A 25,183-nucleotide genomic window follows, 5' to 3' on the forward strand; every position below is an offset into this window, starting at 1 on the left:
TGTGATGAGGTCTAAACTCCTACGACAAGTTACAATGTATCATATACATAATTTCCAATGACAAGACACATACTAGTTAGGGAAGGATTTTGCTATCTTTACACACATAGGTAGAGTGACACATGCTAGACTCCCATGGTGAATGAAACAAGTGAAAGTAAATATGAACATAATTCATTCATCAAAAGTATGAACCTAGTCAACATTTACAGCGATGTACAAAGAAATAGGAGGAACATGCATCAGTACGTACCTGTAAATCTTTTTTGGGCAAGGAGACGGCGTCGTTTCGAAGATGCCGGATGAGGTAATGACAGTTATTAACGGTTAGATGACTGGCAAGTCCCGAAAGTCGTAAGCCGTGAGACTTAAGATAAAATTGCAGAGCCAAACTGGGGGGGTTTGTGTTTGGCATGGAGATAACAAGGACTCTCCTCCCTTCCTCCTCTTGCTCTAGTCTCCACCTCCACCTCCACCTCCGCACTCCGCTCCTCCATTTTCACGTCTCGCCTTCGCACTCACAGTCTCAGACCTCACTGCCCATTCCATCTCGCACCCGCTTCCGGAAACCTCTCGCCGCCTCCGATGGCACCACTTCCGGTCAGTTCAATCTCTTATGACTCTTCTATTCCATTCCCAGATGAAGTTATGGCCCACTGTTTGATATAATTGCCATTTCTCTTATATATATAGCTATAGCTGGCTGGATTAGGGGATTAAGGTTTTATGTGGTTGTTTTCTATGAGATACATGACTCGATTATCACTTAATCTGTTTTCTTACTTTGGATTTGTCTATAATTTCAGCAACTAAGGTTGCTGGGGATGATCCCTCTCTTGCTGTGAAGGTGAGATCTCATTCCCTTCTGCCTCCAACTTCCATACTCTGCCTGCATTTACTACAATTCATGCCTATTGATAATCTCCTCTACTAGAGCTTCAGGAAGTCTTTTTTTTTTTTTTTTTTTTTTTGTGGTTTGATCTTCATGGGTTGATGGATATTTTAGACTGCGAGTATAGTAACTGAACTTAGTTCTCGTTTGAAGTGCTGATTGTAACTGTTCAGTTTTAATTCAGAAGAAGGCAATGGATGTATCACCAGAACTCAAAGGAACTACCATATTCCTTGTGGGTAAGCATTACTTAGTGCTCTGTAATGCAGTCACTACTCACCATTGTGTGTTTATGCATGGATTCATTATCTTATTTTTGGTGGAGGAAAGGCATGAAGAGCTCCATAAAGACCAGTTTGGGGAAATTCCTCGCCAACGTGTTACGATACTATTACTTTGACAGGTACCTGTATTCTTTTTCTTTTTACTGAAAGGTCAGGAGAAGATTACTTCTCTCGGGTCTTATTAGCTGAAGCTTTGATTTGTGTTCTTCTATATCCAGTGATAGTTTGGTTGAGGAAGCTGCTGGCACTCAATCTGCCACCAAATCTTTAAGGGAGACTGACAAGAGTGGTTTCCAGGATTCCGAGGTAATTGTTTTCAGTTCCTTTGATGTTTTCTTCACCATACTTCGGATGCAAGCTCAAGTATCATCAATCCAAGGACTGGAAAAGCTGTCTTAAGCCCACACTAGAACACTCATGACACATATCTTTCAAATTGCATTATTAACTTGTTACAAATAGCCTCAATGACTTATTGATGTAGATTATTTGGCACTCTATCTGTATCATTCTTGTTTTGTTCAAATGCTAGACGCTATATGTGTATCTAAATCAAAATATTGCTGCAGACTGAAGTGTTGAAGCAATTATCATCCATGGGTCGGTTAGTGGTCTGTGCTGGAGATGGTGCAACTCAGAGTTCAACAAATCTGTAGGAACTCTATCTCATTTTATGATGTATCATTCCATTTAACCTAGTTGATGTTAGTTATGTAGTTCTGACTTGTTTCATTGCTTATGTAGGGCTCTTTTAAGACATGGGATCACGATATGGATTGACGTACCTTTAGACATTGTGGCCAGGAGTGTGGTCGAAGATCAAACTCAGCTCTCTGCATACAATCTATCTACTTCCGTATCCTATCCAGAGGTCATTTCTTTCTCCTTGAACTAATAATTATATAGAAACAGCTTCTCTCAGAAGGAAAGTAACTAGACTCTACTATGTAACTTGAAGAGAATAAACACATAAATGCTCCCAGGCAGCTTATTTTGAATCTCTGATGTCGATGACCAGGTTTTGACTCACCTAAGTACTTCATATGAAGAGTTGAGAGGTGGATATGCAATAGCTGACGCAACCGTATCTCTTCAGCGTATATCCCCGTGAATTTGTCTAGTTAGCAATTATGTAATAGATTATATATCCTCATTAGTTTTGACATATCTTCTTGTCCTAGCAGAAGTAGCTGGTAAGTTAGGTTATGATGAAATCGACGATGTAACCCCCGAAGACATGGCTTTGGAGGTAAGAAGTGCTAGATTGCAGACATGTTTGAAAATAAACTGAAATCAGGTGCCAAACTAATTATGGAGACAAACCCTTGGATTGTTTCCTCTTGTGTTAATGTAGGTTCTCAAGGAGGTAGAGAAATTGACCAGAGTGAAGAAGATGATGGAAGCAGCAGCAAGACCTTTTTAACATTCCATACCTCATAAGGTGGCACTGCAGGCTATTCAAAAAAATAAAAAGGTGGCGGCACTGGCAGGCATTTTCATCATGAGTAACTAGATTGAGATTGTGGTGTATGATGACATTAAAGGTTGTTAATTTGTTTAAAAAGAAAAAACCATCTATGCTCTAGCCTGTAACTTTCTTTGTTCATTTTATCTGTTGCTTTAGTATTGGACTCATCCAAAGTCTGTGCAAAGGTTGAGTGGGCTTAACAAGTGTAGGCCCTAAACCTTTAGGCTGGGCCTTGGCCCATTTGAGAATAAGGCAAGTGAACGGTGGCCGGTGGGTGGGTGGTGCCTAAAAAGGAGCAAAAGGAGTTCAACTGCGGCACGCAGAGAGGAACAGCTTTTCAGTGAGTAGTAATTTTGATTTTTGAGGACTCTGAAACTTCAAACTTATAGCAAAGAACGAGACACCATAAGTGGATTGGACTGCCCATGGACGACGACTCCGGTGCTTCGCTTCCTACCGTTACTTTATTAGAGCATCTCCAACAGAATACTTATTTTAAACAAAATTTGAAATTTAACTAATTTTAGGCTAAGTTTGATCTCCAGCAGACTAGCTAAACAAAAGCTAAATTTAGCTTTAGCTAGAGAAACGAGAAATTTAACTAAAAATTAAATTTAACTTAAGATTTAGGTATTCTGCTGGAGCATAACTCAATATTCAACTAGCTATATTCTAATTTTAGCTACTTTTAGCTATGAAGATAGCTATCACTGTTGGAGATGCTCTTAGTGTCCGTGTGATTTGTAGCCACGTTACATTTCCGCCAATCCCTGCTGCCACGTTTCATATTTTTCTGTTTGTAATTTGGCATGCCAAATCCAAATTATGGTTTTCTTTTTTCGTTGTTTTCATTTTTTTTCTCCCTTTTTGTGGACAATGGCTCTTCTTTTTCTAGAATCTAGATAATGTGTATATATATATATATATATATATGAGATAGAATACACATTTGCTTGGCCAGAGAAAAAAGATTGAAGAACGATATGAAATCGGCTATTAGAAGTATCCATTGGACCAATCCAATCGACGGTGCTGGCGTTTTCCATTTCGTTGTTTTCTTATTTGGTGGTTTGAAAGTTTCAATGATGATAAACGTATCAGAATAGTTTGGACTATTTGTCCTGAACAAAAAATCACATTTAATAAGCAACTAGAGTTTCATTCAGAGTTTAAATTGCAAACCTACTTTGACACACAACTACTCTTTAAACAATAAAGCTCTAAGTTAAACAAAAGCATTTTGCCTTCACATAAAACATATAGTTTGTTACCTATTCCAGCTGAGCATGTAATTGTGGTACAAAACATATGTAACACTTGTAAAAAAATTATATAAGAACTTTAGCTAGCATAGATTAGACAAACTCGATCAAAAAGAACGGTTCGCCATCTAAATCTTTGGCTTGACTTATGTAGATTCTAAATATACGAGGGTAAGAAATCCAATATTGCTTGGCTACTAAATCACCCAAAAGAGTATATTTTAATAGAGGTATAATCAGTATATGATTATGTTTCGTTTTAACTTTTAAGAGAGGGTGCATAAGCTTCAATCATTTATATAAGGTTTAGGTTCCTATAGTCGTTCGCACTTTGATAATACCTAGTAGAAAATATCATTGAGCGAACTCAGAGAAGCAAGGTTCACGTTTTATACTTTTATTTGTTTCTTGTTCTTTATACATAGTTTTGTGAAGCGACTAACGACTCTTCTTACTTGACGTTACGTAAGAGACTTTGTATTGAAGATAGCTGATTAATCTCCCTGAATGCTCTTAAACTAGTGAATGTGATTAATTGATCACAGAGCAACTGAGCATAACGTAAATCTCTTGGAGCTTTGGAGGAGTCTAGATACAATGTACTACTGTTGGAACCTCTATGTTTTCCTTTTTCTTTTTCTTTTTCTAGTCTTTTAGTATATTAGTTTTTAGGTTAGTGTTTTATTTAAACAAAATCTAACAAGCCATAACCAAATTCACAAATTCGAGGCCTTGGTACACTATCTCTATTTCTACCCAGAGTGATTTTGCATTATCATTAGTTAAACCGTGAAGGGGAAGAAAATGGTAAAAACCCCACGTGTACTTGTTTATTATAGGCTATAGCGTTTTACGTTTAGACTAGGAAACTGAGAGAGGGGAGAGTAAAAGAAAATTCTTAAAAAGAAGGAAAAAAAAAGACAGAGAGAGAGAGGGAGAGTGCTGTAAATTGTAAAATAAAAAAGGGAGATCGAGATGGAGGAAACGCAACACAAATGCAATGGCGTTTTAATATTAATAGGTTTTTGAAAATTACAGCCAAGCCAAAAAAGAAAGAAATGGAATTGGAATTGGAATTGGAAATGGAAACGGGAATGGTGATGACGCAGGTTTTTTGGGATTATAAACACCCTCCTCTCTCAGCCTCAGCCTCAGACTGTGTCTACAAGTACAACCCCAATCCTCTCATCCTCCTCCTCTGCTACCAAACCAAACCAAACCTTGTTCGCTCTCTCTCATCCAACACCCGCTTCTCTTGGCTATTACAATTTGGATGATCCGACTCCTTCTTCTGCCATATCTCTTTCGATTCTGAATGGAATGATTTCTCTCCCGGATTGTTTGATCGGTGCGTTTACTACTACTCATTACTCAATGCCCAACTGATTTTGTTGTCTTTTTTCTTTCAATTATTTATATGAACGAACCAACCTATTTCTGATGATCAAGCTTCGATTCTGTAAGACTTGGCTTTGATTTTGTTTACTGTTATAGTTTCATCGATTTCAGGTGATTGTGTGTTCATTTCAACTACTCGTTTACTCGTTTTATCCACTTAGATTGTTCTTGTGGCTCGCCTCACATAACAATTAACCTAAAGTTTGGTGTATTTGTATTTTCTGTCATCAATTTTCGATTGTTGTGGTTTGATCACTGCCAATTCTAGTCCCATTTGCTCAACTTCTAATCAATGTCACAGATTCTAATCATGTTGATATTGTTTCAGGCACAGGTTGCTTCGCTACGAAATCATGAATTATATGTGTTTCATGGCCTGCTGGTATGGAGGTCTCCGGATCCGTGCCACTCGCCATCTTCACATTACTACCATGTGCTTCAACATCTCTTTGGAGAGACTGGTGACTCATATGTTTGAATTGGTAGGTACATAGTACTAGGTTCTATGCAGCTCTTACATTCTTAAATTAAGTATAAGTTTAGGGAGCCTATTAGTTATATTGTTATTAGAGTAATCGTTCATTGGACTGGATCGAAACTAATCTGATCCGATTCGTTTCCCTTCCCCCGCCTCCATAAAGAGTTAGTCATTAGTCCCTTTTAGAGTTAGCCATGGGATTGCCTCAACTTCCCACAAGTGGAACCTCTGAGGAGGTACAATCAGGATCTTTCGGCTCATTTTTACAAAGCCCGCCTCGATCTTCTGGGATGAGCGCATGTGATTTGGATGGAATGCATGTTGAGAGTGCAAGCAGAATGGGCGGAAATTCATTATGCTCCTCTTTAGGAGAATACAAAGCAAGAAGCCCGGTACAACTGTCAGAGTTCCCTGATGATGATTCATTTCGGTTTAGAGGGAATGGTTCTCTCAGTAAAGCTGGTCATAACACTCCCAGAAATGGACGATATATTCAGACCCCTGCTTCTAGGACTGTGGGTTTTGAAGCAAGCAGAACAAGTCTAAATGATGGTTCCAACAGTGTTTCATCTGATCACGTTCACTCTTCATCTGCAGTTATTGCCACCGCCAATGAAATTGCCAGCAGTGGGTCATTAGTGAAGAAGAGAATGTACTCCCCATTCAAGTCCCTATCAACAGACCAATTTAATGGTGAGCATTTGGACCTTGCTTGCAGAACTGATCGAACAAATACTCCTGCTGTCAGTGATAGTAACAGTACATCACATGATCATAAGAAACCAAATGTTGGAAGTGAAAACTATTTTACCATGCCAGCTCGATCTGAGCAGAAGAGCTTACCCTGTGATAATGGTAGTATGGATTCCATTTTCACTGACAGCCCTTTAGTGGACATAAATCACCCCCCACCTAATCTTTTGTATTTACCATCTCCTAGATGTGAATTGAGAGAGTTAAAAGTCCAAAGTGGGCCAATATCAATATCTCCGAAAGAAGTGATTTTACCTCAGCTTTCTTTGTCACCTCTTGGCCGCAAGGTGTCTGAAAGAGGGAAATCTGCAGGGAGGTGCAGCAACAGTACTAATGAAGAGTTGGAGGATCGTCATTTGACGTTGAGGAATGTAAAAGAAGCAAGCAAAAAGTCTAAATTAGGGAGTCTGTTTTCCCCTGAAGAAGATGAGTTTCAGATAACAAGTAAATCATTTGAAGAGGAAGAGTTTGATATATTCCACAAAGAATTTTGTCCATCTTCTGTGGAAACTGGTACTCCTTTAAGTTATTCCTTACCCCAAGGGTCATCTCCCACCTCCCAATGCATGAGATTCGTTAGAAATCTAAGTGGGCTTTCAGTTAGAAGATCCTTGGTTGGTTCGTTTGAAGAATCTCTACTGTCTGGTCGGTTCTTATCAGGGAAACTCAGTCAGGTTTGTGTCGGTACTTTTGCTGTGTATTACTCCTGCGTATTATCCCTTATTGTAGCTTTATAACCGCTCACCTCTTGATATATGTAGAGAATTGATGGTTTTCTGGGTGTACTAAGCGTTACTGGGGGAAACTTCTCACCGCGATCACAGAAGCTTCCTTTTTCAGTAACTAGTGTAGAAGGAGATTGCTACTTATTGTATTATGCATCCATATATCTTGCGGGAAATTCGGCTTTGAATAGGAGTGGAGGACAAAAGCTGAAACGGGGACTTAGTAATGATGATTCACAGATTGTCAAGAGCCGCCTGCGCATTCCTGTCAAGGGTCGTATACAACTGGTATCTTGTTTTATCTCTCTCAAAACCATTTTTTTGCTGCTCTGAACTTTTCTTGGGATGAAGTTAGCTTTAACTTTTCTTGGGCTGTAGAGTCACTTGTATGTTAATGTGAGCACTGGAATCAAGTTATTAGATGCCTTCAATAGTTGCCATCTCTGCTTTCACCATTTGTTTTAAGATGCTCATGCCGAGACTTGGATATTTCACCATATAAAGCTTTCTGTCGCATTTGAATGTGGCCGGACTTTATGTCACTCAAGATGGTCATGCCAAGACTCTGATCTTTGATGACCACAAATGGGTAATATTGTTCCACTCAACTTCTCTATGAATGTTGTTGTACTGCATGCTTAACCAGTAAAAAGGATCTTTTAGTTAGTTGTTCTGTATCTAATTAAAGGGGATCATTGTCAACTCAAGTTTCAAGAAACTTTATTTTGGTAATAGTTTCATGCTTAGATTGGTTTGTGCCTTTTTTGTTTGTTTTTCTTCTGTTGGAGAGTTGGTTGTCGAAGCTTTTGCTGCCAGAAAACCATGTTTGACTGATAAAATTTTATTTTAGGTGTGTTGATAGCATGATACCTTTTCATGGGTGCGTTTCTATTGTTCATATGATATGAAGTTCACCTTTATGCTTTTCTTATATGCAGGTTCTAAGTAATCCTGAAAAGACACCGATTCATACTTTCCTTTGCAACTATGATTTAAGTGACATGCCGGCTGGTACCAAAGTAAGACGAATCTTTCCTTTTTAACTGTAAATACTATAGTGTATCACTAGTTGTTTCACATTGATCGTGGCCTACACTTTCTGTTAAATCCATTAATTTATAAATGGAGAAGAAATATCTTCTGAGACTGCCTAATCTGCACACATGACCTAGACTTGCAATTTGAAAATTTACTTTCAACTTTTCATTGGCTTTTAAGTTGCAGTTATTGAATGGACTTCAAAAGCTTTCAGAGTTATATATGCCACAAAAACTTACATTGCAAAGAACTTCAACAACGTGGTTATGCATTCATAGATGCATGTACCTTCTGATGTACTGTGTATCTGAGGTCTAATTACGTATTTTGTTTGTGTACAATATTTTTCAAATCTGTTCAAATCAAAGTAGACATTCTTGCGCCAGAAAGTGACCTTAGCATCTACCCCTACATCTACTCAGCTGAGACACGAGGAGACCGATATCGATGCAAAAGTCATTGACACAGGGGAAGTACAGAATGCAGCTGGGTTAGACAATACAACAGGATCACTAGATCAGAGAACTGAAATTAGAACTGAAGGCTCTAACTTGGTGGATTCAATATTTAAGGGTGATATGTCCAAGCTATCCCCTAAATCAGGAAGGGTAGGATTTCCTTCCTTCATGGGGATTGAGAAGAAGTTTGATGGCAAGGAGTTCCCACGCAATGATAATAAGGACCATAACTGGGTTGATGCATGCCATGAAACTGACAGGAAACAAGTGCTTGGTTGTTCAAGGGTTAATCAAAACAAGAATAGTGCTCTTCGTTATGCTCTGCATCTCCGTTTCGTTTGCCCTCTTCCTAAAAAAGGTTCTAGGTCACTTCAGAGATGCAAATCAGATACCCTGTCTGCATCACAGAGAACAAGCTTAGACATGGAAGGGGAGCGGAGATTCTACCTCTACAATGACTTGAGGGTTGTATTCCCTCAGCGCCAGACAGATGCTGATGAGGGCAAGGTATGTGTATATTTAGTGTACCATGCATCATAACATCAGGCATACATGCACCAGAAATTTGTGTTGGGGTAATGTAGATTGATTATTCATAATGAAATGCGTCAGGAAATGTGCATCTCACTATGTGTTTGTTTGCTATAGATCTTATGTGATCAGCTGACTAAAGGCCTGTTTCTTTTGTTTTGGGTTGTTCAATGGCAGTTAAAAGTGGAATACCATTTCCCAGAAGATCCAAAATACTTCGACATCGAGTGAAACGTCTAATTGACCTGACAATATCTCTTTGTTATTTGTATCCTTTGATCTGCTTCTCTGGGTGTACATAGTTCACATATGGTTTAGTTTGCCATTGTTTAATTTCAAATGGCTCTAATCCTAGTTCCACCTTGTATAGAATAATAGTAATAATTAAAGTGGGTTAAATTTGAATTTGGGCCTTGTTAGATATATACTTGGTTTCCTCTTCCTGTTGGTGGTGCATGAACTATGGCGCTATGTTAGGTACTTAGGTTAAGTCTCAATTGGCCCGTTTTCTAGGGTTAATTGGGCTTGTTTTTTCTATTTTGGGCTGAATATCGTTATTTCTCAAAAAAGGAAGAAGACCTGTGGTATTAATTGTTTAATTGACAAAACTCTGCAAGATTGGATTGAGTAGGAAGCAAGTTGGTGCTGCATTGGTATTGGTAGGTACAAAGTATCTGTGTGACAATACGAAGGGTGCAGTGGCCTAACCGGTCAAGTGTATTGGAGAAGCAGTGCAGTAGTACTAGCTAGAGACTTAAAAGCAAGAGCAGAAGCCTCTAAGGCTCTAACAATTACTTTGATGATTGAGTGTTGAGATGAGATGAGATGAAGCTCCCTCACGCAAAACAATTATAACAAAATTAAATTCCTATATAATATATGTACCTCTCCGCTCTCTAGCTCTCTCTGTGTTGCTTTAGCTGCTCTAGTACTATGTACAGCCTCTCTCTCTCTCTCTCTCTCTCTCTCTCTCTCTCTCTCTGTGTGGATGTGATGTGATTGAATTGAATTTAAAATTTGAAAGTAACCGTCAAAAACTGATGATCAATGGTCGATCTGTCTAATCGACGTGGCCGTTCCTCGGTAGTAATATTCCCTTTCCTCCCATGAAGTTCCATCTACCAGACGCCCGGAGCAGACCAGAGAGAGAAAGAAGGAGGAATATTTTCTGTTACACGAAAGCGAGAGAGAGAGGATGTTGATGCGCCCATGGATGGATGGTTCATGGTTTTGTGCTTCCACGTGTCACTATCTTACTGCGTGCTAAATGCTGCTAGCTGTCCAGATTGATTCAATGAGAGAGAGAGAGAGCAGTGTTCTGACATAATAACAGTTTTGCAGCCAAGGTGGTGGCACTCACTCCCTTCTTGCATGTCCTTGCCAAACCAATCAATTACTCGCCTCCATTTCATATTTTGATTCCCTTTTTCTTTTCTTTTTTCCTCCATTCAATTCCCCATTATGCCCCTCTCCACTCCCTTTTCTTTCTCTATTGATCACGCCTACATCAAACATAGGGCTGTCACTCGGTCGGTTCGAATCGGTTATAAGTATTACCAACTTCAAAATCAAAGCTTTCGGTTTCAAAATTGAGCTACCAATTACCAACCAAAATTTTTAGATTTTAATAATATCTACCAAATTCGGCATTTCAGTTTTCGGTATTACCAACTTTAGAACAACTAATTCTTGGTAATTTAAATTAAAATGAATAAAACTAGGTTTTTTAATTTTATAGTCGTAAACTTTGTATTCATCTACTAATTATAGCTTTCTTTTGCATATATGACATCAAGTTTTAGCCATTTTCAATAAAACTAGGTTATTTAATCATCTTTAACTAGGTTATTTAAAATACATGTACTAAGTATATGTGTAGTAATGTTCATACTATTATGAAAATTTTTATATTTATTTATTGATATATATGTATGTGTATTGAAAACCACAGTATATAAAGCTAATATTTAGATAATCGGTAGATTCGGTATTTACCAAAACCAAACCAACTTTTTCAGTAATTTTCGATTTCGGTTTTATCGGTCTCGGTTATCAAAAAGTCAGTTTACCAAACCTAAAACATCAGTTGGTATTCAGTCGGTTTGGTAATTACCAAACCAAGTGGCGCGCGGCCCTAATCAAACATTTAAACTTCAGCATCTTACTATAAAATATCAACTAATTTCCCAGATTCATCAAACAGTTTCAGAAATTTTCTTAAAATTAAGAAATCATCTCAGATTCATCAAGGCTAGGAAGGTGCGTATGCAAAATGTAGGAAGACCGTACCATTTCATAATTGAACTAATGTATGCTTGGGAGGCATGAGGGTACATATGTCCTTTTAGTTTTGCATACACAAAGAGAGAGAGAGAGAGAGAGAGAGAGAGAGAGAGAGAGAGAGAATGGATAGAGACAAATGGATTATACTGAGAGCGATGAGGGTACGTAGCTAGTTTGTCTCTACTCCATATCCTTATAAAGCGCATGAGCCTCTCCCCCACTCATACTCACTCACTCCTCTCTCAAAATCAAAGTCTCTGAGCCTGTTTGCAAAGCAGCTGGGTCTTTCATCAATAATGGCAGATCCAGCAGCAGCAGCCATGTACGAGTACCATGACTTCCTCCTAAATAACAAACAGCCCCCACACCATCACCATCACCTCCTCCTTCATAATCAGCAGCAGCAGCAGTCACCTTGTCTGCAAGGGCCATCACCACCAGCAAGCCAACCCACCACAAAACCACCAGCATCATCATCGCGTTCTTCGTCGACGTCTAAACCTGGTCGCGTATTCCCATGCCTCTTCTGCCCTCGCCAGTTCTACACCTCTCAAGCTCTCGGCGGCCACCAAAACGCCCACAAGCGCGAGCGAGCCGCTTCCAGAAACAGACCACCGCCTGATCTGCTTGGATCAGCCTACCACCGCCACCACCAGAACCAGCCCTCTCCCTCTCCCTCTCCCTCTCCCTCTCCCTCTCCGCCGTCGTTTCATCATCACCAGAACCATTATCTGCAGGGACGTCACCATCGTCAGGCGGCGTCTCTTGACCTTCAGTATCCAACACCAACAAATGGAGGCCTAATAATCGGCACACCAACAAACACCACTGCCTTAATGGACGACCAGCAGCAACAGATGCAGATTCAGAGCTACTATTGGCTTGATGATGAGTCGAATGGCAACAATAGCTTGAATCAGGAGGAGTACCAGTACTACTCCACGACGTCTCATCCTCTTCCATCTGGGTTTCTTGCGGCCTCTCCTGCTTTCATCTCGACCCCAACTCCAACTACAAGTGCGAGTACCAGTACTACTACTCATGATTCTTATTATTCTCATGCCCAACCAAATGTGGACCTCACCCTCCGCTTATGATCGATCGAGCCATTTCTGTGTCACTTTGATCATGAGTCAGTGAGTTATTTGTTTCAGTTTGCAGTAGCACTAGTACTAGCTAGTAGTCCTCCTATCTTCATTTTTAATTACAGTAGTACGTAGTGCGTGGTCAACTGGGTTTTGCTCAAGTAGCTAGCTAGTACTCTTTGTCAAATTAATTGAGTTGGGGAATTAAGGACCGAGTTTGAAGATGGATCGATAGATGCACTAGCTTGGGTCTTTAATTTTGAGCTAGCTACCTCTTCTATCTCTCTGTACGTTACACATATATGGATGAAATTAGATGAGTTAGTACGTAGTTACAGGATGACCAGTTTCATTAATCCAAACTTGTTGTTGAGCATTCACATCGATCAATATTGGAGCTTGATTTCGATCCTTACTAGCTAATTTCATGTTTGATTTTCCGTCTATTCTATATATGCATGGATCGATATACATGCCATGGCCATCGATCGTTACGTGTATGTATTATTTACTGATGAATGAATCAAATATGCATTATGATTGTTTGTATATGCATGTGGATGGAATGTGATGTATGGTTTGTACGTTATTCCGAATATACCCTTATGAGTTCTTGGTGACTGACTGAGTGACTGCGCTAAAGCGGCGGCCAGGGCCTTATATGCCTGTATTATATCCATCTTCCTCGATCAACGCGGTTGAGACCCGTCCGTCCGTCCGTACGAATATTTCGTCAGATATTTGCGTAACCGTTTTACACAAGTCTCACATGTCTCGCACCGCCTTGTCACAATTTGCTACATACATACATGATACATGTTTTTTTTTTTCCGAGCAAGACCAACCGTTTGATTTTAATCAGACGTCCATATAAGCTCTCGACTCACTTCTTCGTTTGTTGGCCACACAAGGCCTTGACCAAGATGGTTAATTATGAGATCAACTTTGTCTGTTTCAGACAAATTGCTTACCATGTGAAAAAGGAGATCGAGTGTATAAATAGTAAAATGTGCGTAACTAATTCCATAACAAGGCAATTAAGGCACAGTTAAGTAATTGATTCCATCCCTAAGCTTAATTCCCAAAAATATATCCTTGCTTTTCACCTCACCAGATTTGATATGTGATTGATTTATGGTACGCGAGCTAGCTGCCCGAATGTCTTTGATCGATGGGACTCAGACTCCGAAAGCCTTTAAGCCTATCTAGCTAGTTGTAGAATAATAGACTTCCTACTTCTCTTGCTTTGCACTCTAGCTAGCCTTAATATCGAGGTATAGCACAAGTTAAACTGACTAACTAAGCTTCAAGCTTCAAGCTTCAAGCTTCAAGCTTCAAGCTTCATCCAAATCAAATGCCAAACTATGATGGACTTATCACCATTGGAATAATAAATTGATGGCATGTTTGAAATTACAAGTTGCAAAAAATGACTACTTCACAAATTCAGGTGCATGTGGTCTCTTCTTAATGCAGAGGCTGAGGCCTCTTCTGTCTTGTGCCTTTTTCTCTTTCTTTCCGGGACTGATGAGCCTGTGCTGCATGTGTGTATTAAACCAAGTAACCGAATTCACAACTATATGATCCAACATTCCGTTCATGTCAATGGACTGCGTGAAGCGTGCTGGCCGGCACGTACTCCATTAATCAAGGTCAAATGAAGGAACTTCAGACGTAAACCCGTGTATGGCCTGGTATTGTAACCGAGCCGCGAGGTTTCTGTAAGGATCACTTTCTCTTTTTTTCTGCAAATAAGCAAGGGACTTCTCAACCTCCGATTTTACTTCCAAATATAGTTCATGAGCTTTCTCCCTGTCTCGTAATTCCTGCTTCCTCCCTGCATTGCATATATGTATATATATATTCACATCACAACATAAATGACCACCTAGTTAACTACATGAATACGTACAGTTCATTTCTATCTAACAATTCCGTTCACTAACTTTAGTTAATCACTTAATTGATTATAGTCGAAACGCGGGCGCGCTTACCTGCTGTTTCAATTGGTTTCCCAAATTTATAATAAAACCGGCCAGGAAATTTCGGTACAATTCCTGGAAGGTGCATAGCTTGGTTTCCAATCTCCCCATCAACGGTGGACCTATTATCAGAAGACACATCAACATTCAAGGAGCCAATTAATCTAGGATAAGGCATACCAAGATAGGAGGTCTGTGGAAATCAACAATAAAATGTCTTGACAGCTCTTATACCTCACTTTTGCAGCTTCAGCCGTTAAGTCCTCTATAGATTTCCTAAGGAAAGGAATTTTCATCTGGTCTTCATAATCGAGAAGTAGCTGAGGAGAAGAAAACACAACAAATTAGCAATTCTTACCAAAATGAATGACAATCAATCGCTTATTCATCTAAAAAGAAAGTATGCCTTTTCTAATGGTTCTCTTCACACATGAATCGACATGTAGTACGTGTAGGTGTGCAAGTGTGCACATGCATGATGCACATGTGAGTGATGTGACAGAAACTACATTTACAAGCCATGCACCTTCGTTGATGCAGGCTCATACACTTAAACAACCACAATCCGGTATAAGAGTAATTTTGATAACACAGTAACACCTACTTCAAGCTTCATTAAATATTTAATGGAAAGGCATATTACTAAATACAAAAGATAAAAGTGAGGTTTGTAGCCTTACATCACCAATATCATCTTCTCCAACAGCACCAAAAGGTACGATTTTGGCTCCAAATCTAGCTGCCATCCTCACAAATTCTGACCGTTCCGGCCAGAACAACTTATATGCTTCCCCCTGGAAAGTGCAAGTTCAGCTTTGCACAACTGTAATAGTACGTGACTCAAATTCTCAGAAGTGTAAATCGGACCAAACATGAAATGATTAGTACCTTCCGGTGAAGAGCCTCACGCACTCCACCTGGATAGAGTAGGACATGAGACTTTGTAGAGAGAAGTTTGAAAAAGTTTTTTCCCGAGACAGGAACAGCGCCCATAAGTCTGAAATCATCGTATAATGTTAACTCAGGTAAACTTCCATTTTTCATTTTGAGAAACATCATTGGATGTGCTATCCCTCGCAGATGGACGTTTTTTTGTTCGAACAGTTGCGTCACCAAGGGAACTATTTCAAATCCCAGTAACATGTGATAACCAACATACAATACAGGACCCTCTGTAGGAATCCCGGCAAAGCCCCTCACTATCTTCCCGTCTGCTAAAGTTGAGTGCATCACTGGGCTCATGATTATGTTAAACCATCTACACATTTATAACAATAATGAGATATCAATATTTTTAACAAAAAACAAAGCACAGGATGCATCTAGGATCAAACAATCAGACTATCAAGTATCAACTGATAAGCCTCATACCACTCTTACTGTTGGACCATTGATAGCAGAAACAACAATTGCAATTGTAACTTCTATCGAAGTATCACCCACCTGTTTTTTTCCATTATGCCTTTAACTTCGGAAGGTGATGGTGGTATGTAATCTGAAACAAAGTCTCGTTCTTTAGAACGACGATAGATACCAACATTCTTGATGACAGTTAGCAAATCAAAAGCATCTTCCTGCCAAGAATTTGATGAACAAATATATGTTGAAGCATTTGTGTTTTGAGATCATAAACATCTGATTGTAAAATACACAGCTTAAATGCTTAATAATGAGACTTTAACCATTATAGAGGAGAACCTAATGCATATTTGAGACAATTCATAAATGTTAACAGGTTTCTACTAGCACTGATAAGATCATCATCCTACCAAGAAGAGGAAATGGCCGCAGTCTTCAAATGTACGGACCTGACAAGTTGCAAGCAGGCTTTTGAGTCTTTGACCTTCCTCTTGACTAGGTAGCAATGGATCTCTTCCACTAATAGACAGGTAACAGGAAATTAGCACCACCATTCTAAAAGATGACAGGGTAGTGCAAAAAGTGGTCTTGTGACTCTTGTCACATGTAATAATTGTGGAATATATGATGAATGATTGGCCAGTAGCTCACATGAAAGTAATACTAGCATTGGTTATAGAAGTTTAAAGAAAACCTGGATACTATCACAGTATGAGCTTTTACAGCATGGAGGCGTGAATTGGCATATGAAGAAGCTGTACTGATCATTTGTAGCTTCCAGAGAAGTGTTTCTCTGGGTAAGATATCAGCAAGAACCTGGAACTTCAACCATTAATTCTATTTCACAATATTCAACCTTGCTTTTTGAAAGTAAAACACATCATAAAAAAATCAAAATACAAAAACTCAGCCAAAGGATAACAGATACTGAGAAAAATAAGTGCTGTACAGATTGATGCAGATATTTAACTTCTTCTGGGTCAGATTAATATTTCAAAGTTGTGTCTTACAGAAAGGTTAGATATTGATGGTTCAATAATATCCCGTGATAGCTTTCCAACTGTCTGTGGCAGTGGAAGTCCTCCAACTCCCTTCTCCAGACTAGCCACCATTGCACCTAAATGGATGCAAAAGAGTTGCAGATCAATAAACAACATACTTTCGTTATATGCATAGGAATTTTGATCCAATAATTCACTTGATAAGAGCAAAAAATATAGATTATTTAGATCAGAAATCAATTCCAAATAAAACATAGAATCAAATGAGATGGCATCCTTATTCCAGGAGATAATATAGTCTCCAAAGACAAAAGAAACAACTCATTTTGTACTTACAGAAAAAAAAAAGAATAAAAAGATGTTTAAAGATGCTCATTACTTTAAGCATCAACAAGTTCCTCTCTACCCAAAGTGATCATCAGAAAGCAATACCAGCCTGCTCCAAGTCTCACAGAAAGTAGGTTATATGAGCTTGAGCAGTTGTTCTGAAATGCTTATCATCATCTATCCGGAAACAAATAGGTATATCAAGCAACTAGCTAGTAAATGGAACAAGAAAGCAGACCTGTAATTGTACTCAGTATATGAGGAAGGCTAAGATTGGGAGAGTCAGGCATGAACTGCAGTAAAGGTAATAGAGCTTGAAGTGGTGACTTGCTGAAGGATGTTGCTGCACATAAATATCAGGTAGGTGTTAAATCGAGAAAGAAATTGCCTCACTTTCTGTTTTAAAGCGAATTTGGGTTCTACAGCAATAATTAATAAGCATTTTGCGTTTATGTAAGATTTAAAATAGCAGTACTGAGAGCACAAGAGTTTAAGTCCTACAGAAGTTCAATGTTCATTCTTATTTATTTTAGTATTCACTAAATGATAATACAAAAGTAACCAAAATTCAACTTCCGCTATAAGTCTTTGGAGATAAATTCTTGGTCCTTAATTAGAAACTGTAAAGCATTCACCAGAACACGTACGGAAATGTCTAAATTTCTTACATTAAATGGGCTTAAGATGAAGGAACATGTTACCTGGATTTGCTAAAATAAGCTCAAGGTCGATATCCGGGTTAAGGGCTGCCACAGATAGTGCAAGGCATGCTCCAAGAGATTCTCCAACAAGATATATGGGACGATCGGGTGAGGCATCATGCTCTGAACGAATTGTTCTCTCAACCAGCCTCACTAAGTCTGTCACACACAAATGAATGAAAAGAGACCAAATGGCATAAGAATTCATGTCTCTTTCACCCAAGGCAAATTTCGACAGAGAAAAACAGCAACAATATATGTGGATATTTATCTTCTCCTAGTGTGATTTTGAGTGCAAGCAGCAGATCGAGTCATATGATGGGACCATGCACCGAGAATGAAGCAACTATTTTGTGCAAAGACAAGACAAGATTGCCAATTCTACATATCAAAGGTAAAGAAGGAAGAACCTGTAAACGGTGTTCGATCCTTAGGAGGGATATGCAAGCACGAGACCTCAAAAATCCTTCACAAAGCAAGTTAAAGTTAAAAAAAAAGAAGAAGAAGGGGATCGGAGTAGTAGAATACAGATCAGCAGTTGGTACTAGAAAGAGGAAGTAAGCTATTTGCTCCAAAATATAGGTGCGTGGGAAAAGTAAAGAGTACTATATAGTGTGTGTGAAGTAAAAAGAAGCAGTCAAGTTTGAGCTTGAGCGAAAATTAACGTACTTTCCAAGTTTCTGATGATGCCTTACAAGGCCAAGTCCGGTGCCATCAATTCCTGCGCGCAGTTGAACGACAATAAAGATTAATTGCAGGGTTTTGAACATATATATATATATATATATATATTAGAGATTCTGTGCGGCCGGCAATTAAACACAACACGCGCGTGTGGCCGGTATTGAAGTAGCTTTCGAATCCCAGTCCAATCAACAAAATAAGTGGTGGGTGGTGACGCATATGCATATGATGAAAGAGTACTGACTGACCAGGCAAAAAGAGAAGGAGAGGGGAATCATGGTTGGAGGGGATCCCGCTCCCGCAGTCTATAGGCGAGAACCAGCGAGGTGGTCCAGTTCCAGTGCCGTACTGGTCGTCCGATCTGAGAAGACCCTTGGCTTGCTCAAAGAACTGGTTTAAGCTCGCACGCTCTTCCGATGCTTGATCACCACCGTCGTCCTCCAGAGCCAAGTGCTCTTCCTTGGACTTGGACTTGTCTGACTCTGATAAAGCAGTCGCCGTTGACGTCGTGAAGACTGGAGTTTGGTCTGTGGAAATGGCCAATCTGGTGGTCCTCCTAGCCAGCTTGGACGACCTTGTGGACAGTAATGGTGAAGACGTCGGTTCGTGTCGGAAAATGGAGGGGAGGAGAGAGAGTGCGTTGGAGGCCATATATGGATCGAAGATTTGAATCTAATTTCGAAAAGAAAGGTGGATGGATGGAAGATAAATAGAGAGAGAGAGAGGCCAGGCCAAAGCTGACGCTCGCTAGCTGCTCTCTATTAAAAAAGTGTTCATCATTTCTGTCTTGTCTGCTTTGTGGTTTGGCTGGTGTACGTTTCTGTTCATGGGAGTGACAAAGCACGAGGGAGAATTTGAACACTGCGTTGGGGTTTGACAGATGACGAGGATACTAGACCACTCTTGACGGTGATTCATTCGTTGGTCCGAAATTCTGGAATTTGGTGACCATTATATTCACATGTATTGACGTTTCCTTGTCTGCTTTAAATTCATTCAATTCTCATGAAAAAGTATTCACTCTAATTCTAATTGATGTAAAATATATATTTTACTATTTATTCATTTTTCATTAAATAATAAATATGACATTAAGGAAGAGATTAAATTTTTATTTCTTTCTCTTTTTTTAAAAGATGATCAAAAGATTTCACTCCTACCCCCATGGTGACTCGAACCCATGACTTCGTCATTAGGTAGTGGGTAGCCATCAAGTTTGAGGGGCATTTAAGTCTGTGCCCCTACATCAAGAGATTAGTCTACTCTGGCTTTGTTAAGATACCCTTTTGGACCTCGGTACAAATACTGACTGAGTGAATGTGTTACTAACAGACTGACATGCTACCTCATCCCCAAGTAAAAAAAAAAAAAAATACATAATGGAAGAGACCAGAGTTTCACATAAAAGAAGTTAAATCTTGAAGGAAAAAAAGATGAAGTTTCCTTTCTTTAATCAAGTCACATTTTCTTCAATGATGAATGTATAAATATTTTCTTTTGTTAAATTCAAACTCCACGATTCAAATTGCGTTTAACAGAATATGACAAATTCATTTTTTTATTATAAAGTTAAAATCATTTGAGATGTAACTTTCTAAAAGGGTATGCGGACTAGTCATTTGTGCAATAATTGGCCAGTCCAATCCCTAAAAGAAATATGATTTGTACAAAGATAGATGGGCGATGATGATGAAATTATGGGGGACAGCAGTGTTGGTTTGGTTGCTTGCTCAAACGAAAAAGGAGAAGGTGAAAAAGACGGTTTGGCCTCGTTTGGTATTGGGATATGGAAGCACTTCTTACGCCAAGCCACTCTTCATGCCATGGATGGAGTTAGATTAGACGTAATGGACTACTCTACTGGGCTACTGGCTGCACATGACCAGCTTTTACAAAACCTTCCTGATTAATTATCCCTGCCCAACCAAAAATGATTAACTTTGCTTTAGTATCCATCTATGAATATAACTAATCAAGTGCATCTGTCAATGTTTCTACTACACAATCATGAGTACCAAATTGTGGAGTGATGACTCAATTAGTACGCGGATATTTAGTTTCAATTACTTTTATAATCCGTTATTTGGTCTAGTGACTATTTGTTGCCTGATGGTGTTAAATAAGATTGAAGAAATTTAATTTTGTTTTGCGCTTCTGACCACTGTGTAAGAATTAAAGTAGGCTTGTAGAGCACAAAATAGGGCATATGTAGGCAAACAAATGTTAAGACGTGCGTCTCCGACCAAGTCATGAAAGGCAGCATTATTATTATTTGAATGTGTTAATTAGGATTTTTGTTTTTGTTTGGAGTGGCTGCGATTGAAGCAACGGCAATATTGGACAAGTAGCGTTTGTTTGTTTAGGACACAAGACAACACAAGAAAAGTCTTGCCCAAGTTTTATTTGCACAGATTAATTAGGGCGGCAAACGATGCTGTTTCATCAGACCAATTTTTACATAATAAAGACTTGAAAATCACACAAACTAATTAACATATGTATAAATATGCATGATTTATGAATTGACAACGTACATATTAAGTTAACAAGGAATTTATGTTCATCTTCGATACAAGCTATATATAATACTGTTTCGATCAGCTCGCAAATGCTTATATCAATCATGCCTGCGCGCTCCACTTGTTTATTAATTTGGATTTATCTTAGCTTACTTAATTAGCGTTCATTGGAGTTTAAACACGTTTGTGTTTCGGGTTTAATATATAATTCAACTTGGTGGACCGATCCTTATATATGTGTTTGGCGTCACCCCCCTCCCTCTCCCTCTCCCTCTCCCTCTGTTGTTTGTATTTGGATTTCTAGCTTGAAGCTTTGGTAGCGAGTCCTGTTCAAGTTCTTGACATCTTGTTGTTTTAACTTTTTAAGTCATGTGTGTCTTGTGTAGGGAATCATATCAAGTCACAGATCAATTAATGGATTATAGATTTATCGGGTCATTCTCACTCTCACTCATGACACTCACATTCATCTGAATCTTGTACATGATTAGGATTAGTCATTATATTATAGAAAGGAGGTTGGAGTCGTCCTCCATTTTAACCCAACACAGTACATGCATCACATGATTGATTATAAACAATGACTACATATATATATATATATATAACCTAATGAATCTTGTCCCAATGCCTCAATTGAGTCAATTCTCTCATAACATATATTCTACTTTATTAAGCATGGTTCTAAGTTTCCTTTTTGCAAAAGCTTCTCACTTTGTTTGTCTTTTTTTTTTTTTTTACTTCTACAAATATGAGTGATAAATGTTGGGCAACTATCTTTAATGGGTCAGAGTTAGACAGGCTTCAAGTTGCACTGTACTAATATTGTCCCATAGAAGAGAGTAATTTATTTGGGCCATGCATTTTGCAGGCCTTGTATAAATGGAGCACCAAAACATAGAGTTTGTAGATTCATGACTGTGAAAAGGGCCGGCCTCCATTTTGAGATTGGTCACATTTCAGTCATTCATTCTGTGTACACGTAGTAGTAAAGATATTGTGGTGACCATAATTGATAATACTGCTTTTCTTCCCTAGAGAATCTTGCGTAGGGCACCCGCACGGGACACGTGGTGGGGAGGGCCAATCACTGTCCAACAGGGGGTGTTTTGGGTATTTCACTTTAGGGAGCATGGACAGTTTTGAAAAAAATGGAAAATTTACTTGCTTCTGATTGGATGGCCGTAAGGCCACGTGGTGGGGAACCCCCACCTAAGTATTTGTCTTTCCCTAAAGCAGAGGGCATCATGCAAAACCAATTAAATGTATTGAATAATCATGATTATGCGGATGCGCTGGTAAATTATCGGACCAATGTTACTCGATTTTGTTATCTCTTTCTGCAACCGTGATTGGTTGGAGCTTCTTAACTTTCCTTTATGTTAATTTCATTATTTACTTGATTAAATTTTGTTGTTCTTTTTGTATGGTAAGATTTATGTTCCTAATTTTAATGTAATTTTTTTAAAAAAAATTTCTCGTTTCGGTAAGGTTCATGAAAAAAAAAAGCTAAGCTACTTGGCCTAAATTAGGAGGAGGCCTAATTTGCTTAATTTAATCATGCAATTTTTCTTCTTCTTACTATTAGGCAACCTAGCTAGCAGCTAGCTCACTTTGATCCTAAATAATTTTGCCTCACACTTCATACTGATTTGTTTAATTACATAATGAAGATGACGTACGAACAACCAATAATTTTATAAATTGCACTTCACCAAGTCAATGATCTTGTACATCAATTCAAACAAATTAATTAAACAAACCCACAAACAAACCAGCCAATTAAGTAACTACCTACTTGGCCATACTGCTACTACTAGAGAGTTTAATTTGGGTGGGATTGGTTCCGATCCATCTCATTCGATCAGTCACCCTTGAAGACAAGCAGCATCAAAATCCAAAAAGCCCTTGTTTTGCTTTGGTCTCTCTCTCTCTCTCTCTCTCTCTCTCTCTCTCTCTCTCTCTCTCTCATTTTCATTTGTGAGGATCGGAATGTGATTTGGGTATTCATTTATGAATGCATTTCCTTTCTCGTCCTAAAGTTAGGTTGCGCTCACTTATTACCCCATCATCACCATTACCACTAAAACCTTCTATCCCTTAAATTCCGAGGCTAGCTAGACTGGATTTCGCTCTCCTTATTTTTTTGACAAGTGGTCATTTCCTTTGGTTTCTCAGATTTGCATTTACTACTGCTCGATCTTTCCTTCTCTTATATATATTTAGGATCCCCTCCGGCTTAACTTTCCCATTCCAAAACCGCTAGAAGAAGAAGAAGAAGAAGAAGAAGAGGAGGATCAAAATGGCTTCAGAGTCTTCGACGGTGGCTAAAGACGAGAAGAATGTGTCCTCTTTTGTTGATTCGAGTAGTCAACGGCGGAAAACGAGTTTCTTGATGGCTCAAGCGGGTCTCAGACTCTTAGTTGTTGCCTTCACATTGGTCGCAATCTCTGTAATGGTCACCAACCGCCAGTCCGTCGTCATCTTTGGATTGAACTTCCAAGCACGATACTCCTACTCGTCTGCCTTGACGTACGACACCTTTTTTTTTAACACCCCATGCCACCACATCAAACATTCAAACTTCACATCAAACATTCAAACTGTGTAAATTTATAGCTATTAATAATTTTTTGGTTTTCTGGTTGTTAATTTCAGGTTCTTGGTTGCTGCGGATGCTGTGTTGTGTTCCTTCTCAGCACTGTCGTTGGTCTTCATCTACATCTTAAGCCGTTCTGGGACAACTTCGCCTCTCAAGAAGTACTTCTTCCTCTTCTTGCTTGATACGGTAATTCATCAAGCAACTCAATCACCTTAATTAGTTCAATTAGATCCAGATATTCTAAAGAATAAAGATCGAAAGGGTTTTCATATGTACAATTTGTACTAACTAAGTAATTGGTGCAGGTGATGATGGTGTTAATAATAGCTGGATGTGCAGCTGCGACTGCGATAGGCTACCTGGGAAAGTATGGGGAAGAACACATGACTTGGCATGCAACTTGTGGATATGTGTCCAAGTTCTGCAACAGAATGTCCATCTCTCTTGCATTTTCATACTTGGCCTTCTTTGCCTGCTTGCTTCTCAATCTCATGTCGGCTCATGCTCTCATCTATCGCCCTATTATCAAGAACTAATTGAATCATCATTCTTCTATATATCATCTCAAATTTATACTTGTACTCTTAATTTAGATGTTAGCTAGGTCATTATCATCTATCTCGATCCATCTGTAGAAATTAAGAAACATATATATTTTATTGTTGCTAATCGATCAGTTGGGCACGCTTGTATTTCGCTTATAATTATATCATTTCTCGTGTGTATCAACGATCATGTCGACTTCCTGATGTATATGTCTATGGTGAATTGGCTTCTTAATTTGGAGGAAATGTTGGTTGCATATATTATTTCTTAACCATTGGCTTAAATGGGAACTTTCTAGCTAAGGCATTTTGTGAGACCCTAGCTTGCAGATAGACAAATTTAATCAATCCATGCCAGGACAAGTTTTTCCTACACGCAAGTTTAAGACTACAGCTAAGAGGAGAACAATTGTGGCCTTGCTAGCCTTGTTAGTTAGGGTAGTTTTGTATAGATTTGTACATAGACGACAGTTTCTAGTCATGAATTACTTGTGCAACCAGAGGAAGAGGAAGATGTAATGCGTGTTTAATTATATTCAACGAACTACACTGTCATGAATTGATGACCATTAATAATATCAACGACTGGCGGGGTGTACCATCATGGATCATCTATTGCAACATTGCAAAATGCAGTTGCCTAGCTGAAAGTCTGAAACGATATAAATGTCCATATCTAACGAGGCATTGTTTATTTATTGGAATGTAACTAAGACCATCCATCCATCACCATCAGCATCCAAGACCCAAATTAATTAAACACAATATACAGGATGCCTTTTAATTACATAACCAAAAACTTGAAGCA

At 38.8% G+C, this 25,183-nt stretch overlaps 4 protein-coding genes across 6 annotated transcripts; 3 read left to right on the forward strand and 1 right to left on the reverse strand.

Annotated features, from left to right (window-relative positions):
* The first annotated feature begins 126 nt into the window (after positions 1-126).
* Positions 127-2,811, forward strand: LOC133726798 (probable inactive shikimate kinase like 1, chloroplastic). The gene is made up of 10 exons (XM_062154420.1): positions 127-600; positions 807-847; positions 1,077-1,131; positions 1,223-1,295; positions 1,395-1,482; positions 1,746-1,828; positions 1,921-2,047; positions 2,195-2,273; positions 2,361-2,425; positions 2,531-2,811. Exons 1-10 carry the CDS (start codon positions 414-416, stop codon positions 2,597-2,599), a joined length of 867 nt encoding a protein of 288 aa, XP_062010404.1. The 5' UTR covers positions 127-413; the 3' UTR covers positions 2,600-2,811.
* Positions 2,812-4,881: 2,070 nt separating this feature from the next.
* LOC133726799 (uncharacterized) lies at positions 4,882-9,692 on the forward strand. 2 transcript variants are annotated; one of them, XM_062154422.1, is made up of 7 exons: positions 4,882-5,254; positions 5,633-5,786; positions 5,946-7,209; positions 7,297-7,548; positions 8,199-8,279; positions 8,670-9,263; positions 9,465-9,692. In XM_062154422.1, exons 3-7 carry the CDS (start codon positions 5,977-5,979, stop codon positions 9,516-9,518), a joined length of 2,214 nt encoding a protein of 737 aa, XP_062010406.1. In that variant the 5' UTR covers positions 4,882-5,254; positions 5,633-5,786; positions 5,946-5,976; the 3' UTR covers positions 9,519-9,692. The 2 variants fall into 2 exon arrangements, with proteins under 2 accessions (XP_062010406.1, XP_062010407.1); XM_062154423.1 differs by having other exon boundaries at positions 4,883-5,254; positions 5,639-7,209.
* Positions 9,693-14,020: 4,328 nt separating this feature from the next.
* Positions 14,021-19,634, reverse strand: LOC133726800 (phytyl ester synthase 2, chloroplastic-like). Of its 2 annotated transcripts, none has more exons than XM_062154425.1 (14): positions 18,958-19,634; positions 18,695-18,746; positions 18,436-18,491; positions 18,026-18,184; positions 17,563-17,667; positions 17,007-17,113; positions 16,691-16,812; positions 16,446-16,515; positions 16,081-16,211; positions 15,526-15,895; positions 15,318-15,431; positions 14,872-14,957; positions 14,650-14,759; positions 14,021-14,492 (listed from the first exon to the last, which is right to left on the reverse strand). In XM_062154425.1, exons 1-14 carry the CDS (start codon positions 19,358-19,360, stop codon positions 14,299-14,301), a joined length of 2,079 nt encoding a protein of 692 aa, XP_062010409.1. In that variant the 5' UTR covers positions 19,361-19,634; the 3' UTR covers positions 14,021-14,298. The 2 variants fall into 2 exon arrangements, with proteins under 2 accessions (XP_062010409.1, XP_062010408.1); XM_062154424.1 differs by having other exon boundaries at positions 16,407-16,515; positions 18,958-19,633.
* Positions 19,635-23,158: 3,524 nt separating this feature from the next.
* Positions 23,159-24,559, forward strand: LOC133707514 (CASP-like protein 1F2). The gene is made up of 3 exons (XM_062133137.1): positions 23,159-23,760; positions 23,887-24,016; positions 24,136-24,559. The coding sequence occupies exons 1-3, from the start codon at positions 23,531-23,533 to the stop codon at positions 24,364-24,366; spliced, it is 591 nt and encodes a 196-aa protein (XP_061989121.1). The 5' UTR covers positions 23,159-23,530; the 3' UTR covers positions 24,367-24,559.
* The last annotated feature ends 624 nt before the right edge of the window (positions 24,560-25,183 follow it).

The sequence above is a fragment of the Rosa rugosa genome, chromosome 1 (assembly GCF_958449725.1).
Source record: "Rosa rugosa chromosome 1, drRosRugo1.1, whole genome shotgun sequence".
Taxonomy (NCBI): Eukaryota; Viridiplantae; Streptophyta; class Magnoliopsida; order Rosales; family Rosaceae; genus Rosa; species Rosa rugosa.

Coding starts and splice junctions, on each gene's coding strand:
- LOC133726798 (XM_062154420.1), top strand. CDS start 414: ATGGAGATAACAAGGACTCTCCTCCCTTCCTCCTCTTGCTCTAGTCTC. Junction 601..806: donor CTCCGATGGCACCACTTCCG/GTCAGTTCAATC, acceptor CTATAATTTCAG/CAACTAAGGTTGCTGGGGAT. Junction 1,483..1,745: donor GTGGTTTCCAGGATTCCGAG/GTAATTGTTTTC, acceptor ATATTGCTGCAG/ACTGAAGTGTTGAAGCAATT.
- LOC133726799 (XM_062154422.1), top strand. CDS start 5,977: ATGGGATTGCCTCAACTTCCCACAAGTGGAACCTCTGAGGAGGTACAA. Junction 7,549..8,198: donor TCAAGGGTCGTATACAACTG/GTATCTTGTTTT, acceptor TCTTATATGCAG/GTTCTAAGTAATCCTGAAAA. Junction 8,280..8,669: donor ACATGCCGGCTGGTACCAAA/GTAAGACGAATC, acceptor AAATCAAAGTAG/ACATTCTTGCGCCAGAAAGT.
- LOC133726800 (XM_062154424.1), bottom strand. CDS start 19,360: ATGGCCTCCAACGCACTCTCTCTCCTCCCCTCCATTTTCCGACACGAA. Junction 18,185..18,435: donor GGATCGAACACCGTTTACAG/GTTCTTCCTTCT, acceptor TGTGTGTGACAG/ACTTAGTGAGGCTGGTTGAG. Junction 14,958..15,317: donor GAGAAGATGATATTGGTGAT/GTAAGGCTACAA, acceptor TCTTCTCCTCAG/CTACTTCTCGATTATGAAGA.
- LOC133707514 (XM_062133137.1), top strand. CDS start 23,531: ATGGCTTCAGAGTCTTCGACGGTGGCTAAAGACGAGAAGAATGTGTCC. Junction 23,761..23,886: donor TCCTACTCGTCTGCCTTGAC/GTACGACACCTT, acceptor TGTTAATTTCAG/GTTCTTGGTTGCTGCGGATG. Junction 24,017..24,135: donor TCCTCTTCTTGCTTGATACG/GTAATTCATCAA, acceptor TAATTGGTGCAG/GTGATGATGGTGTTAATAAT.